The sequence below is a fragment of the Pantherophis guttatus genome, chromosome 13, assembly GCF_059756535.1.
Source record: "Pantherophis guttatus breed Tessera chromosome 13, ASM5975653v1, whole genome shotgun sequence".
In the NCBI taxonomy this organism is placed as follows: Eukaryota; Metazoa; Chordata; class Lepidosauria; order Squamata; family Colubridae; genus Pantherophis; species Pantherophis guttatus.
In genome coordinates, this window is record NC_142075.1 from 21753491 (window position 1) to 21767500 (window position 14010).

At 45.4% G+C, this 14010-nt stretch overlaps 1 protein-coding gene across 1 annotated transcript in view; it reads left to right on the forward strand.

The window, feature by feature from the left end:
• The first annotated feature begins 225 nt into the window (after window positions 1-225).
• The window catches only part of LOXL1 (lysyl oxidase like 1), an 18237-nt gene continuing 4452 nt past the window's right edge, over window positions 226-14010 (forward strand). The window contains exons 1-4 of the mRNA XM_034409569.3: window positions 226-2503; window positions 10261-10369; window positions 12288-12425; window positions 13316-13472. Coding sequence (XP_034265460.2) covers window positions 1309-2503; window positions 10261-10369; window positions 12288-12425; window positions 13316-13472 — 1599 coding nt within the window. The 5' untranslated portion in view covers window positions 226-1308. The remainder of the gene's footprint in view (window positions 2504-10260; window positions 10370-12287; window positions 12426-13315; window positions 13473-14010) is intronic.

Sequence of the window (14010 nt, forward strand, 5' to 3'; positions counted from 1 at the left end):
ATACGACTACAGCAACAGAGTAGTCAATGCCTGGAATGCACTACCTGACTCTGTTGTTACATACTCAAACACCCCAAAACTTCAACCTTAGACCAGAGGTCACCAACCTTTCGGACCTCAGGGACCACTAAATTCATAATTTTAAATCCCACGGACCACTAATATGATCTGCCTAATGACCGGCTGGGTGGGTGTGGCTAGGTGGCTGACTCCTCGCCTACCTGCCCGGGCTCCTTAGGGCCCCAACAGGAAGCAATTGTTGGAGCTAAGCAGCCACCACGAGAAAGAGTTGGCACAAAGCTCAGTTCAAATTGGATCTGACAGAGGAGGCGGCTCTGCAGAAGCACCTCACTGAGGACTAGGAGCACAGGCTTTCCAAGATTCTGTGCACATTCAAAGCTCTCCAGTTTAAAATCCTAGTGCACGCTTTAAACTGTTTGACTTGGGCGAAGTTGTGACTGTTCCCTTTTCCTTCACCTGGATCCCAAGGAAGCCCAAGGAAGCTGCCCGGTTTGGATCGAAGCGGCTCTTTCTTTGCCTATTTCGGAAATATGCCGGCTAAATTTTTTTCTGGAACTTTTCTTTTCAGGCTAGAGGGAGAGAGTAACGCTGGAAGGCTATCCGAGGAAAACTGGCTGGTTTTAGGACCCTGTGAAGCAGATTGCTTGCTTAAAACATCACCAGCATTTCTGAGAGCTGGTTGCTTATTCATTCAGAGGCAGGAACAAAACCATCCAGCAACTGAGATCTACCAACTTCCTTTGGAAACAGGCAATGTAAAAAAAAAAAACAACCAACAAAAACCCAACACGGAGAAGACCAAAGTCAAGAAAAACTTTTGAGGTTCTTCTCTCTTCTCTCTCTCTCCCCTTCATTCACTCTCTCTCTCTCTCTCTCTCTCTCCCTCCCTCCTTCTCTCTCCTCTCTCTCTCTCCTTCCCTCTCCCCTCTCTCTCTCTCTCTCTCTCTCTCTCTCTCTCTCTCTCTCTCTCTCTCTCTCTCTCTCTCTCTCTCTCTGTCACTCACTCTCTAACTCTCGCTCTCTCTTTCTCTCTCCCCTTTGCTCCAGAGCCTCATTCTTTGCAGGCTTTTTTTTCCTCCATAACCTCAAGATGAAATTTGCCGAGAACTGCTGCTGGGGCATCTTAGCAGAAGCGAGGAATGGACAGCGTTGAGAGCGGCTTGCTAAGGGAAGCGGAGAAGGGAAGAAGCCAGTCACCAGAACTTGGCCCCTGGGCTGTTTCACGGAGGTGTTTTCCTGCTCCGAAGAGCATCCACTAAAGTCAACCCTCTTGATCTCGGCCTCAACATGACAACTCACGGCTTCTGGGACCTTTGGGTGTTGGTGGGTTCTGTCGCGTTCCTGCTGGTCCGTGGACAGTACGCTCAACAGGGCAATGCGGACAATGGTCACTGGAGGCAGATGATCCAGTGGGAGAATAACGGGAGGCTGTACAGCCTCTTGAACTCCGGCTCGGAGTACGTCCCGGCCGGCCACGTAAGAGCCGAGAGCAGCGCCAGAGTGATGTTGGCCGACGCCGCCACTAACCAAGGACAACGGACTGCAGGGAACACTCGGAGACAAGCGCCAACCTTACCCATCAGGTCAGGATCTGATACAGTTCGGGGACACACTAGGCACCCCTTCGGTTTTGGGCAGGTACCAGACAACTGGAGAGATGGAACCGCTGGAGACAGCAACTCCAACTCCCATCGTCCGTGGTCAGGCGCTCCTCGCCAGCGGCAAGTGGGCGCTGCGTCCTCTTCCTCTTCGTACGTCGCATTTGGACAGCTCTACCCACAGGGCTCCTACCCTCAGCCCCCTTACGCCAACCAGTACGAGACCTACGACCCGCAGGTGCCCCGGGCATACGACGAGAACCACAATTACTACCGTACCACCGGGACGTGGGGCGGTGCTGTGGCAGCCGCCGCAGCCAGTGCTGGAGTGGTGAACCCTTTTCAACCCAGAGTGAGGTACGAAGACTATACAGAGGACCAGAATCCCTACCGAGCTCAACCCCAACCCTACGCCCCTGCCCAGGAGAGACCGTATGTGCCTTCCGCCCAACAGCTCCCATCACCGGATGGCTTAGACAGACGGTATTCCCACAGTCTCTACCATGACACTGGAACCAGTTTTGACCAAAATGTCCCAGATTCCTACCCGTCCACCCAGAACCAGGGGCAAGGAGTCCCTCTTGCAGATAACTTGCATGTCCACTCTGGATCGCCTGCCAACGCTGGTACCAGCTACGGGAACGAGCCCTGGGCGAGGCAGTATCCTCCTTTTGGGCAGGTTCCCGAAGAACCCTACATTCCTGCTCGCAACGTGGAACCCCAGCCTCCTTTCCGGCCCTTAGACCCCCATGGGGTCCCTCGGCCTGAGCCCTACCTTCCTATCCGGAACTCTGAAACTCCCCAGTTGATTCCAGACAACCAAGGAGTCAACCAAGGCCGCCTGAGTGTGGGCAGCATCTACAGACCGAATCAGAACGGACGCGGTGAGTCTTTGACTATGGGAAGACGGCTTTTGGTGTTGGGGACGGAGGGGATAATCTACTGTGGGATTTTGTGGCGTCCCAAAATTGGGGCAAAACGTAGACTCCTTAGCTTTCTTTTTGGGTCAAGAGAACCCAAATGGATGATTTCAATACCAGGGCAATGATGATCAAAAGAATCGTCATCATCATTTTAGCCATTGTCTATCCGCTGCAGGATGAGGGCCTCTTCTGCATTGTTTCCAACCAATACGGTCCTGAGCTTTCTTTTGCCAATTGGGCCCAAAACACTTGCTGATATCCTCAGCCAATCTTGTTTTAGGTCTCTTTCGTGGATGCTTTTGATCCCCTGGGATCCATTCTATCTATCACGGCCTTGGTCCACCTGCCATCAGTTCTTCTTGCTATGCGACCAGCCCGTTTCCATTTCACTCTTTTTGAGAGCATCGTATGTTTTCATTTGTTCTCCAATCCATGCGGAGATCTTTCTGTCTTGCCGAGCATGTATCTTTCCATGTCTCTTTGCGCCACTTGTAGCTTTGGTATCGATTGTGAGGTTATGACTGAGGGATCAAGAGAATTAGACTATCTTATCTAGAAATAGGAGGTGGTGCCAGAACATCAAAATTATCTAAGGCAGCGCTCCTCAGAAGATTCATCACAGTCTATTGTGCTTTCTTTCCGTTTCATGTCCGCATTAACCTCTGTTAATGTTTTTAACTATAACATCTGTATGGACAAACTATGGCCAGCTGTTACTTTTCAAAGCAAAACAGGAAACCATGGGTTGAAATCCTGCATGCTATGGAAGCTTGAAGCTTAGCTTATCATCATATCTGAGCTAGTCACAATCATTATCTCGTAGTTGGAGTCTCCCAGTAGGGTTTCTATAGATATCAATCTGCCCAATGCCGGTTCTCTCCACCAAGAAAACACATCTTTTTCTGTTTCCTTATTTCAATTAGTTTTGCATTTAATTGCCCTTCCGTTTTCTCAGTGGTCAATACAACCCTCGAGATTTATAGCTGGGTAACCTTCCCATGGCAGACATTTTCCAAAGTCTTCCCAATACCATCCTAGTTGTAGATGGACTCCCTTGTTAGCCCAAAATTTCAGGACTGTTCTTCCTGACCACAATCAGAAGGAGCGTGTTAGATTTCACAGCCGGCCAAAGTGGTTAATTGGAGAATGTGATTTATGACATGGCCAGAGAGGAGGGGAGAGACAGGGTCATAGGGGAATGTAAATCTACGTGGGATCAGTTCTAGCTGCATCCGAGTATTGCCGGAATGATGCTCCTAATAAATGACTATATTTCCTTTGAAGTTGGGATCATGGCTCATGAATTAATTAGGGCATCTTTCGGAAACTTGATAACTTGGAATATGTAAGGTTGAGTAGATCAGATTCATGGTGTGAACCATCATCTCCTTTTCTCCTGAAAATGTCCCTTTATGAATTACGAACCTTGTTGGAAGACGCTAAACTACAGGAGAAGAACATGAGGTCCACAAGGTCCCCTCGAGTTCTCACATCCCTCAATCATCTACCAACCTCCTGCTTTGCCCAGTAATGCGTTCCTTGCCCATTGTTCTCCAGATGTCTTCCAGTAAGGAACGCCAAACTAATCAAGGGGAGATCTAGAACTAAGAAGAAATTTCCTGACAGTGAGAACAATTAATCAGTGGGACGGCTTGGTTCCAGAAGTTGTGGGTGTTTCATCACTGGAGGTTTCCAAGAAGAGACTGGAGAGCCATTTGTCTGGAATGGTGTAGGGTTTCCTGCTTGAGCAGAGAGTTGGACTAGAAGACCTCCAAAGTCCCTTCCAATTTGTATTAGGTATTCTCTTCAGTGGTTCTCTTCACTCACGTTTTCCTTGGATACCTTTCAGATCCGTCACACCATTCCCACCCATCTCTACCCACCTACATCCAAATCCTTTCTACCCAGCTAGATGCACCTTTGCGTGTTTTCTCACCCGCTATGTTTCTTCTCCCCACCCCAAGGTTGTTTTCCAATCTTGCTGCTGGGTGAAAGTTGCAGAGATGGCTTTCAGTTAGTACAGAAAGTTTTTCAAAGTTGTTTTGTTTTAATTAAAAAGCGCTTTCCCCCCCCCCCCCCCCAAATCAACCCAGAATACAATAACACCATGGAGGGGGAGAGAGTTTCAGTATTCTAGCGCCCTCTAGTGACAAATAAAAACATTGCATGTTTTCTTAGTTTGGCTGTTATTCCCACAAATAATAGCCTCTCTTTCTTTCTTTCTTTCTTTCTTTCTTTCTTTCTTTCTTTCTTTCTTTCTTTCTTTCTTTCTTTCTTTCTTTCTTTCTTTCTTTTTTATTTATTTTATTTCTATACCGCCTTTCTCCCGTAGGACTCAAGGCAGTGTACAGTCAAGAAAAATATAGATACACAAACATCATAAAATTGCTAATTAAAATTATTATTATAACATAGTTTGGCCCAATTAAATAGAACCTAAAATAAGATAACATCTTTAAGGGAGATGATAGATGGGGGGGAGAGAGAGAGAGAGAGAGAGAGAGAGGCAGGCAGGCAGGTAGGCAGACGATAGATAGATAGATAGATAGATAGATAGATAGATAGATAGATAGATAGATAGATAGATAAAGATAGATAGATGATAGAGAAAAAAGAAAAAAGGAAGGAAGGAAGGAAGGAAGGAAGGAAGGAAGGAAGGAAGGAAGGAAGGAAGGAAGGAAGGAAGGAAGGAAGGAAGGAAAAAAAAAACCACCCCAGAATAAAAGCTATTAAATATAAGGCAATGTGAAATGTTTTAAAACAAAAGGAGCTACTTTCAATTTGTGGTCTTAGGCCCATCTCCTTTCTGGAGGAAAACCTGCTGTGGTTTTCAGAAAGGACATCATTATGTGCCCACCCCCACTTCCTCCTTTTAAATTTTCCCTGATTCCAACCATGTCACACACAAAAAAAAAAAATCAGAAAGCTAAACTAAGCCGTGGACTCCGTTTGCGGACTGCCCCAAAGCTGTGGTTTGCACAAATAAACCGTGATTTGTCGCTTAGCATAAAGGGGGGGGGCGAATCAGACTCCCTGGGTTTGTTGTTCCGCTTTTGATGAAACCGGCTGGAGAAACCTCCCCTAAGAGGCGGTGGTCTGAGATAAAGTGAAGGCCTCAGATAAAGCAATCTACAGCTTTTTAAACCCACCCACTCTTTCCCATAAGCCTCCCCCCTACCCCACCCCTCCAGCTGACCAAATGACCAACAGATGCTAACCGCTTGCCTTGGCTCCATCCACATGTCTCTGATTAGATTTATTTCCCTTGCACTCCTGTATATGTACAGTCACTTAGCAACCGCTCCACTTAGCATTCCTGCCTCAGTGTCCCACTGGGGTGTTTTGTTTTTTTTTTCCATGCCTGAGTAGGCGTTGGGGTGACTACATGTCCTCCCTTTCTGCTTTCCACTTACTAAACCCTGGCTTGATCGGCGGGGAGGAGGAGGGGGGCCACGTTTGTGAGATAACCTCACAGCAACTCTCCATCCTTCCTGGTGCACTGAAACTCACCCATCCCCTCTGCAAAATTCCTTCTTCTGGGCCATTCAGTTCTGTCCGCTGTGGAATTCCCTCTCGAGCGTCTTCCCGGAGGGAAATCTTTCTGATGTAAACAAGTCAGATAAGGTTGCTAAGCACATCGCAGCTGTCCATTCTGCCTGAGAAGAAGCAGTAACGCTAACAGTAGCAGAGGTGGAAGGGACCTTGGAGGTCATCTAGTCCAACCCCCTTCTCACGCAGGAGACCTATACTAGGGATTCGAACCGGGAACTGCCGACCTTTCTGATCGACAAGCTCAGCATCTTAGCCACTTGAGCCACCTAGTCAGGTTAGCTTTTAACGTGCCCAGATGTCCACAGATTCAGATTGGAGGGGACCATGGAGGTCTTCTAGTCCAACCCCGTTCAAGCAGGAGACATTATAGAATTTGAGACAAGTAGCTGTCCAGTCTCTTCTTGAAGACCTCCAGTGATGAAGCACCCACAACTTCTGGTGGCAAGTTGTTCCACTGGTTAATTGTGCTCACTGTTAGGAAGTTTCTCCTTAATTCTAGGTTGCTTTTCTCCTTGGTTAGTTTCCATCCGTTGCTTCTTGTCTTTCCTTCCGGTGCTTTGGAGAATAAGTTGACCGACCCCCTCTTCTTTGTGGCAGCCCCTCAAATACTGAAACACTGCTATCATGCTCTCCCTAGTCCTTCTTTTCTCCAGACTAGCGAAAACCCAAATCTTGCAACTATTCATATGTTTTCATCTCCAAGCCTTTGATCCTCTTAGTTGCTCTTCTCTGAACATTTTCCAAAGTTCTCAACATCTTTTTTTTGTTTGTTTGTAGTGTGGTGACCAAAATTAGATAGAGTATTCCAGGTGTGATATTGCTAAGCTTTTATAAAGCGGCACAAATACTTCACGTGATTTTGATTCCATGCTATGATTTCTATGATCCACTAAATCACTTCCAACCCCATTATTCTATCCTGTTTCCCCCAAAATAAGAACATCCCCTGAGAATAAGCCCAATCGGACTTTTGAGCGCATGGCAATAAGGCCAAGCGCTTATGTCAGGGTTCAAAAAAATATAAGACAGGGTCTTATTTTCGGGGAAAGACAGTATGTTCTAAGTTTCAGCTCACCTAGTTGTAAGCATCCCTCCAAGACACTTACAGTAGTGGCCAAAATTGTGGAAACCTTTTGGGGAAAGTGTATTTTTGAGGTTTGATGGCTAATAACACCATTTTTATTTTATTTTATTTTATTTTGGAGTTTCAAGAGAATCCTATTCCACTGCTGGAATGGCCTGGGAATAGCCCAGACCTTCACCCAATTGAAAATCTATGGAGCTGATTAAAGAAACTGGTTAGTCAGAAGCGACCCAGCAATAAAACCCAGTTAATAGAAGCCATCATTCAATCTTGGTTTCACATGATAATAGCTGCAGAACTCAAAGACTTGGTTCGCTCCATGGGAAGACATTGTAAGGCCGTCATTCATGCTAAAGGTTACCCAACCAAGTATTCAGTGACATGGTGATAATTTTTGCATATCACGTTTTTTTCTAGGTGTTTCACTTTTCTTCTTTATACTGTAACTGCTATTCTAATAGCAAATCCTTCATAAAAGTTATTGCATTACATTCTTGATTAAATTACCTTTCCATTGATATATAATTTTATGGTATTACTCCCCCCAAAAAGTGATGTTATTAGCTACTTTTAGAAAATACACTTTTCCCAAAAAGTTTCCACAATTTTGGCCACTACTGTAATGGAAGAAGTCTCAGGTGCTTCAAGAAAAAGTCTCCCTTTGGATTATTATTATATTTTGGTGGAGGCAGCTCTCTACTCAAACCAATCCAAAATGTTGTGGTTTTGTTTTTTTTCCTTCCCTCCCCAACCTCCCTTCCAAATCTCCTTTGACTCCTCTTAAAGTAAGGCTCCCTCGTGGCTGACATCAGCAGAATTTATCAATTGAGAGAGACAGGAAACGAGAGCTAAACCGGTGACGTGATCCCCTCAGTGGAGATCGGTTCGGAAAAACAAGAAGGCATTGTTCTTTTTCTTTTCTTTTCTTTTTTTTTACTTTTTGCTTGTGGAAAAACCGTTCAGGGGGGCCGCGGAGCGCTTGTCAAAAACCCACAGCAGAGTTTTTGGGATCCAGCAGCTTGGCTAATCTCATTTGCATTGTTGGCTCAGTTCTTTTTTTTTCCCTCTTCAGACAAATGTTGAGGGGGGGGGGTAGAAAAACAGAATAAAGTGTCTTGTCAGCATCTCTTCGTGCCTAGCGAGGGCCTCTCTTAAAGAGACCCCCCCTTTGTGTGGGGGGGGTCTTTATGTGTTTTGAGGAAGGACATCTCAAAGTTACAGGGAAGAACAGAAAAGTGAGGGATGGGAAGCTTTAAAAAGTCTATGTGTACCGTAAAAAAGTAAAAAGTCTACCTTAAAGGGACGGGCTGCAACAGAGAGAAAAGTTAGCATTCTCTCTGCTGCATTTAACATTGAATTCTGTAGAATATTGAGCAGCCGATATGAAGAGGTCAACGGCAACCGGCTGGGGACAAGGAGGGGTAATTACTACCGGTTTGGCAAACTGATGCCCATAACCCCTAGCGGTTCGCCCGAACCAGTCTGAACTGGTAGGATTTCACCTGTACTAGGTAGGAGAGCTGTACTAGGGATTCGAACTGCCGAACTGCCAACCTTTCTGATCGGACAAGCTCAGTGTCTTAGCCACTGAGCCACCTAGTCAGGGTAAGAGTGATATAGAAGGATGGCCTTCTGTTCTGGAGAACTTAGAAAGTCAGGCCAGCAAAAAAAAAAAAAAAAAAACCCTGTTGGACTTCAACTGAATCCTGATCTCTTTTTTTTTTTTTTAAATTTGATTTATATGCCGCCCTTCTCCGGAGACTCAGGGCGGCTTACAATGTGCTCAGCAATAGCCTTCATCCTTTTGTATATTTATACAAAGTCAGCTTATTGCCCCCACAAACTGGGTCCTCATTTCACCTACCTTAGAAAGGATGGAAGGCTGAGTCAACCTTGAGCCTTGGAGAGATTCGAACCAGCAGAAATTGCAGGCAGCTGATCTTAAGCAGCTTAATAACAGGGTGCCTTAAACCCCTGTACTACCAAGGCTCTTCTTCTTGTCAAGGATGTGGTTTCATCCTACTGTTGTGGCTCCGTTACCTGAGCCTGTGTCATCGGCAGGAGAGGATTCCGAGAGTGAAGGAGAGGAGTTGGCAAGGCCTCCCTCTCCAGGACCCTCCTTTCTGGCAATGCCTTCGGTGTCCACCGAAGGTCAAGAGATAGGCCCGGGGCCAAGCACGTCCACACAGCCACAGGTGGACAGTAATGAGGGAGATGAGTCTTGGCTGGATCCTCGGCAGCGTTGCAGAGATAAGCGCGTGCAACAGAAGAAGAGGCGTGCCAGAGATTAAGCTGAGTCACTGGGCCACACCCCACAGGGTATATGTTAGGGTGTGTGTAAAAAGTAGTTGTTGCTTGTGCAACGAGCAGAGCAGAAAACACACAGGGAAGGAGATAAATGTACAGCTCTTGTGAGAAAAATATTTTATAGATAACAAGCAGTCTCGGTGTAAGTAAAACAGTCCAAGGTCATAAACAGTAATATCAGTCCAGTAAGTATCTTCCCTTACCAAAGCAAACAGACTTTAGTAACTCTTGGTATACAGTACCATATAACAGACGCAGTAAGCAACAGGATACAAACAGGTATCAATCCAGAAGAACCAGGAAGAACGAACGCTTCTCTGTGCTGCTTATTTATGCACTGTAGCCTAATTACAGGGTTCAGCAAACCCTGATTACGTGGCTCAGTTGTTTCTTAAAGAAACAGATATATTGCCTGACCAACAAGTTAGGAGTAAGCTGCAAGCTGAACCTAACAGTATAAAAGGGGGTGAGGTGGCCATTCAGACTCTGTGACGGACAAAACTAACTACTATCAAGTCACATTGCATCTTCGGAAACAACATTATCTGCCTTGGATTTAATTACGGACTGGACTTGACAATTCTTGAACTGTGTGTATCTTGTTTATGAGTAAAGTCTTGGCAAGCAGCTACTGGGTTGCTGCCAATCCTCTTATCAAAAGAATTTGTTGTCTGCCAGTTTATTTAACCCCCGGCTGTCTGTTTGTGTGCGTGTGTGAGACGGGGACAGAACACCTACTTTCTAAGCTCTTCCCAACCCTTGCTTCCCTCCTTAGGGCTGCCTGATCTTGTACCTGACCCAAACTATGTCCAAGCATCCACTTACGTTCAGAGAGCTCACCTCTACTCACTCCGTTGCGCAGCCGAAGAGAAGTGCCTCGCAAGGTAACCCTTTCCATGTTTCACCTCTGTGCTTAATCGTTCATTCATTTGTTCGTGCATTTGTTCAACCTGTATGGCCAAGCAAGATACAGACAGCATCTCTGGGTGGTAGACCAACAAATTAGGAGTGATGTTTAAAGGAAAAAAAAAAATCAAACCGGCCACACTAACCAGTAAGTTATCATAGATGTATTACCTATCATTCCATCAATTCAACTGTCATTCTGTCTTTTATCTATCAGCTGTTATTTATCATTTCAGATTTTATCTATCACTCTAGCTATAATTCTATTGATTGATTTATTTATCATCTGTCATCTATCATTCCAGATTTTATCTATCATTCTAGCTATAATTCTATTGATCTATTTATTTATCTATCATCTGTCATTCCAGATTTTATCTATCATTCTAACTATAATTCCATTGATCTATTTATTTATCTATCATCTATCATACCAGATCTTTATCTATTATTTTATCTATAATTCTATTGATTTATTTATTTATCATCCGTCATCTGTCATCTATCATTCCAGATTTTATCTATCATTCTAGCTATAATTCTATTGATCTATTTATTTGTCATCTGTCATTCCAGATTTATCTATCATTCTAACTATAATTCCATTGATCTATTTATTTATCTATCATCTATCATACCAGATCTTTATCTATTATTTTATCTATAATTCTATTGATTTATTTATCATCCGTCATCTGTCATCTATCATTCCAGATTTTATCTATCATTCTAGCTATAATTCCATTGATCTATTTATTTATCTATCATCTATCATACCAGATCTTTATCTATTATTTTATCTATAATTTATTGATTTATTTATTTATCATCTGTCATCTATCATTCCAGATTTTATCGATCAATCTAGCTATAATTCTATTGGTCTATTTATTTATCTGTCATCTGCCATCTATCATTCCAGGTTTTATCTATAATTCTAGCTATAATTCTATTGATCTATTTATTTATCCTGTCATCTGTCCGTTATCATTCCACATCTTTATCATTCTAGCTATAATTCCATTGAACTATCACTCCATCTACCTGAAAAAATTCACAAGTTGTAAACCAGTTGATTGCTTTTTAAAAAACAAAAAAATTCATGGGGTTCAACAACAAGATGACACAAGATCAACAGCTATAGGGTCCAGATTGGAAATTGGCCAACCTTACACCCAACCTTCCACTTTGTTCAGGTGTGAATTTCATTTCTAACTCTCCTTTGCCCAGGGGGTTCAAGGCAGGGGTGAAATGCTACCGGTTCGCACCGGTTTAGACGAACTAGTAGTAGCAGCGGCAGGTGGTTCAGCAAACCGGTAGTGGTGGCAGCACGAGGCTCCTCCCACCCACCCAGACGTCGTTACTTCCTTGTTTTAACCAGGCAGTAACCTGTTTCTGACCCTCTGCACATGTTCAGAAGGCTTTGCGCTTGCACAGAGGTTCCAAAATCGCACATGATGTGTGTGCACGCGGGGTGCACTTCCGAACTGGTAGGGAAGGTAAATAGATTTCACCCCTGGCTCAAGGGAACTGAACCATGGGCCTCCATTCTCCATCTGAGCAGAGGTGGGATTCAGCCGGTTCCTCAAAGCGATAGCGGTGACTGCGGGCGGCTCCGCCCACCCGCCCGGATGTAATGCGCGAGCACTTGTGAAACGGTAGGTAAGGTAAGTGAATCCCACCTCATTCTGAACCCCACAACATGAACCCTTTGAAATAGGAAGATGAGAGATGGAGCAGCTGGCCCAGAGACACCCAAAGAACTCCAGAATGGAATAGAAGCTTGGATCTTCTTGACCTAAGGCCAGCGTTGTAATGACTAGACCTCCTAAATTGATTCAGTTGAGCACCAAAATTATATTCTTGCTCTCCTATCTCGGTTTCATCTTCATCCAGCACGGCTTACACGGAAGAAGCGACCGATTACGATGTCCGGGTGCTACTGCGTTTCCCGCAGCGAGTGAAGAACCAGGGGACAGCGGACTTCCTGCCCAACCGAGCCCGTCATACTTGGGAATGGCACAGTTGCCATCAGTAAGTGTCTCTCAGCATCAGAAAACGATGTGTGAAAGCGTGTGGTGTTCTTGTTGAATTCGCCCAACCGGCTTAACCCAAGGTTGTTCACCACCTAGCACCATGATGGCAAACCACGGAACCATATCGGTGGGCACGTGATCTCAGCTCCGGCGTGCATGCGCGCACCAGCCACCTGTATTTTGGGCCTTCTGGGCCCACCGGAAGTAGGGAAACAGGCAGGGTGGAGAAGGCCTGTTTTTCACACTCCCCAGGCTTCAGGGCCTTTCTAGGAGCCTGGAGAGGGCAAAAATGGACTTCCCCACACTCCCCGGAGGCCCTCTGGAGGCAGAAAATGGGCTTTCCGGTCCCACTGGAAGTTGGCAAATGGGCCATTTCTGGCCTCCAGAGGGCCTCTGGGGGGTGTGGGGAAGGCCACTTTTGCCCTCCCCATGCTCTGGAGCCTGGGGAGAGTGAAAAACGGGTCCACCATGCCATCACATGTCAAAAGTGGGGGGAGCGTGGGGGTTCGTGCAGTAACCTTCCCCTGGAGTGGGGAGGAAATAGGGATTTTGCAGTAACCTTCCCCTGGAGTGGGGTGGGAATGGGGATTTGACAGTATCCTTCCCCTGGAGTGGGGTGGGAATGGAGATTTGACAGTATCCTTCCCCTGCCACGCCTACCAAGCCACACCCACAGAACCGGTAGTAAAAAAATTTTGAAACCCACCACTGCCGTGTAGTGCAGGCCAAAGATGGAAATCGGGGCTTCAGGAATGACATGGAAGGTAGACCCACCTTCTGACTGTCATCCGTAGCATTCATATTCAGAACTTGTGGGCATCTTCCCATGCAAAAATCTTTCTGCAGTTGATTTTAGTTTCTTCTAAGCAATCGTCCTCTCTTCTCCAGGCATTATCACAGTATGGATGAGTTCAGCCATTATGACTTGCTGGATGCTACCACGGGGAAGAAGGTGGCGGAAGGCCACAAAGCTAGCTTCTGTCTGGAAGACACCACCTGTGACTTTGGGAATCTCAAGCGCTATGCCTGCACATCACATACCCAGGTGGGTTTACTTCTCAGAAATCTCAAATTAATGCAAAGACAATCCCTTCATGACTGAGAAATGGGGAAATGCCTTCTTTTGCCAGTATTTCTGACTTCCAAGACCTCTGGAGGTACGATGGCAATATTATGATATTTACTAGAGAGTCAAGGCTGACATTTTGGACCCAACTCTTGGGGTTTTGAAGAATCAGTGGGGTTACTTAGAGTAGGTGCGTTAGAGTTATCTAGAGTTAGGCACACGTATTTGGGAGTAGGTGTTTAAAATTGTGCTACATAAAAAGGGTAGTTTGCTGCAAAATCTGAGCAGGCCAGTCTTGGGGGATTTCAGAGGCTGCAAACCCTTCCATATTTAGCCAAAATGTATGTGTATGTGTGTTTGTGTGTGTGTAGTCTGAAGATCGAATTAAGCTGCTTAGCAGTTGAAGTCCTAGTCTTTGGTTCTATCCTTGATGGAGAAGGATAAGGAAGAAGAAAGAGAGGAAGGAGAAAGAGAAGGAGGTGAAAAGTAGTAGGACGAGGAGGAGAAGGAGAAAGAG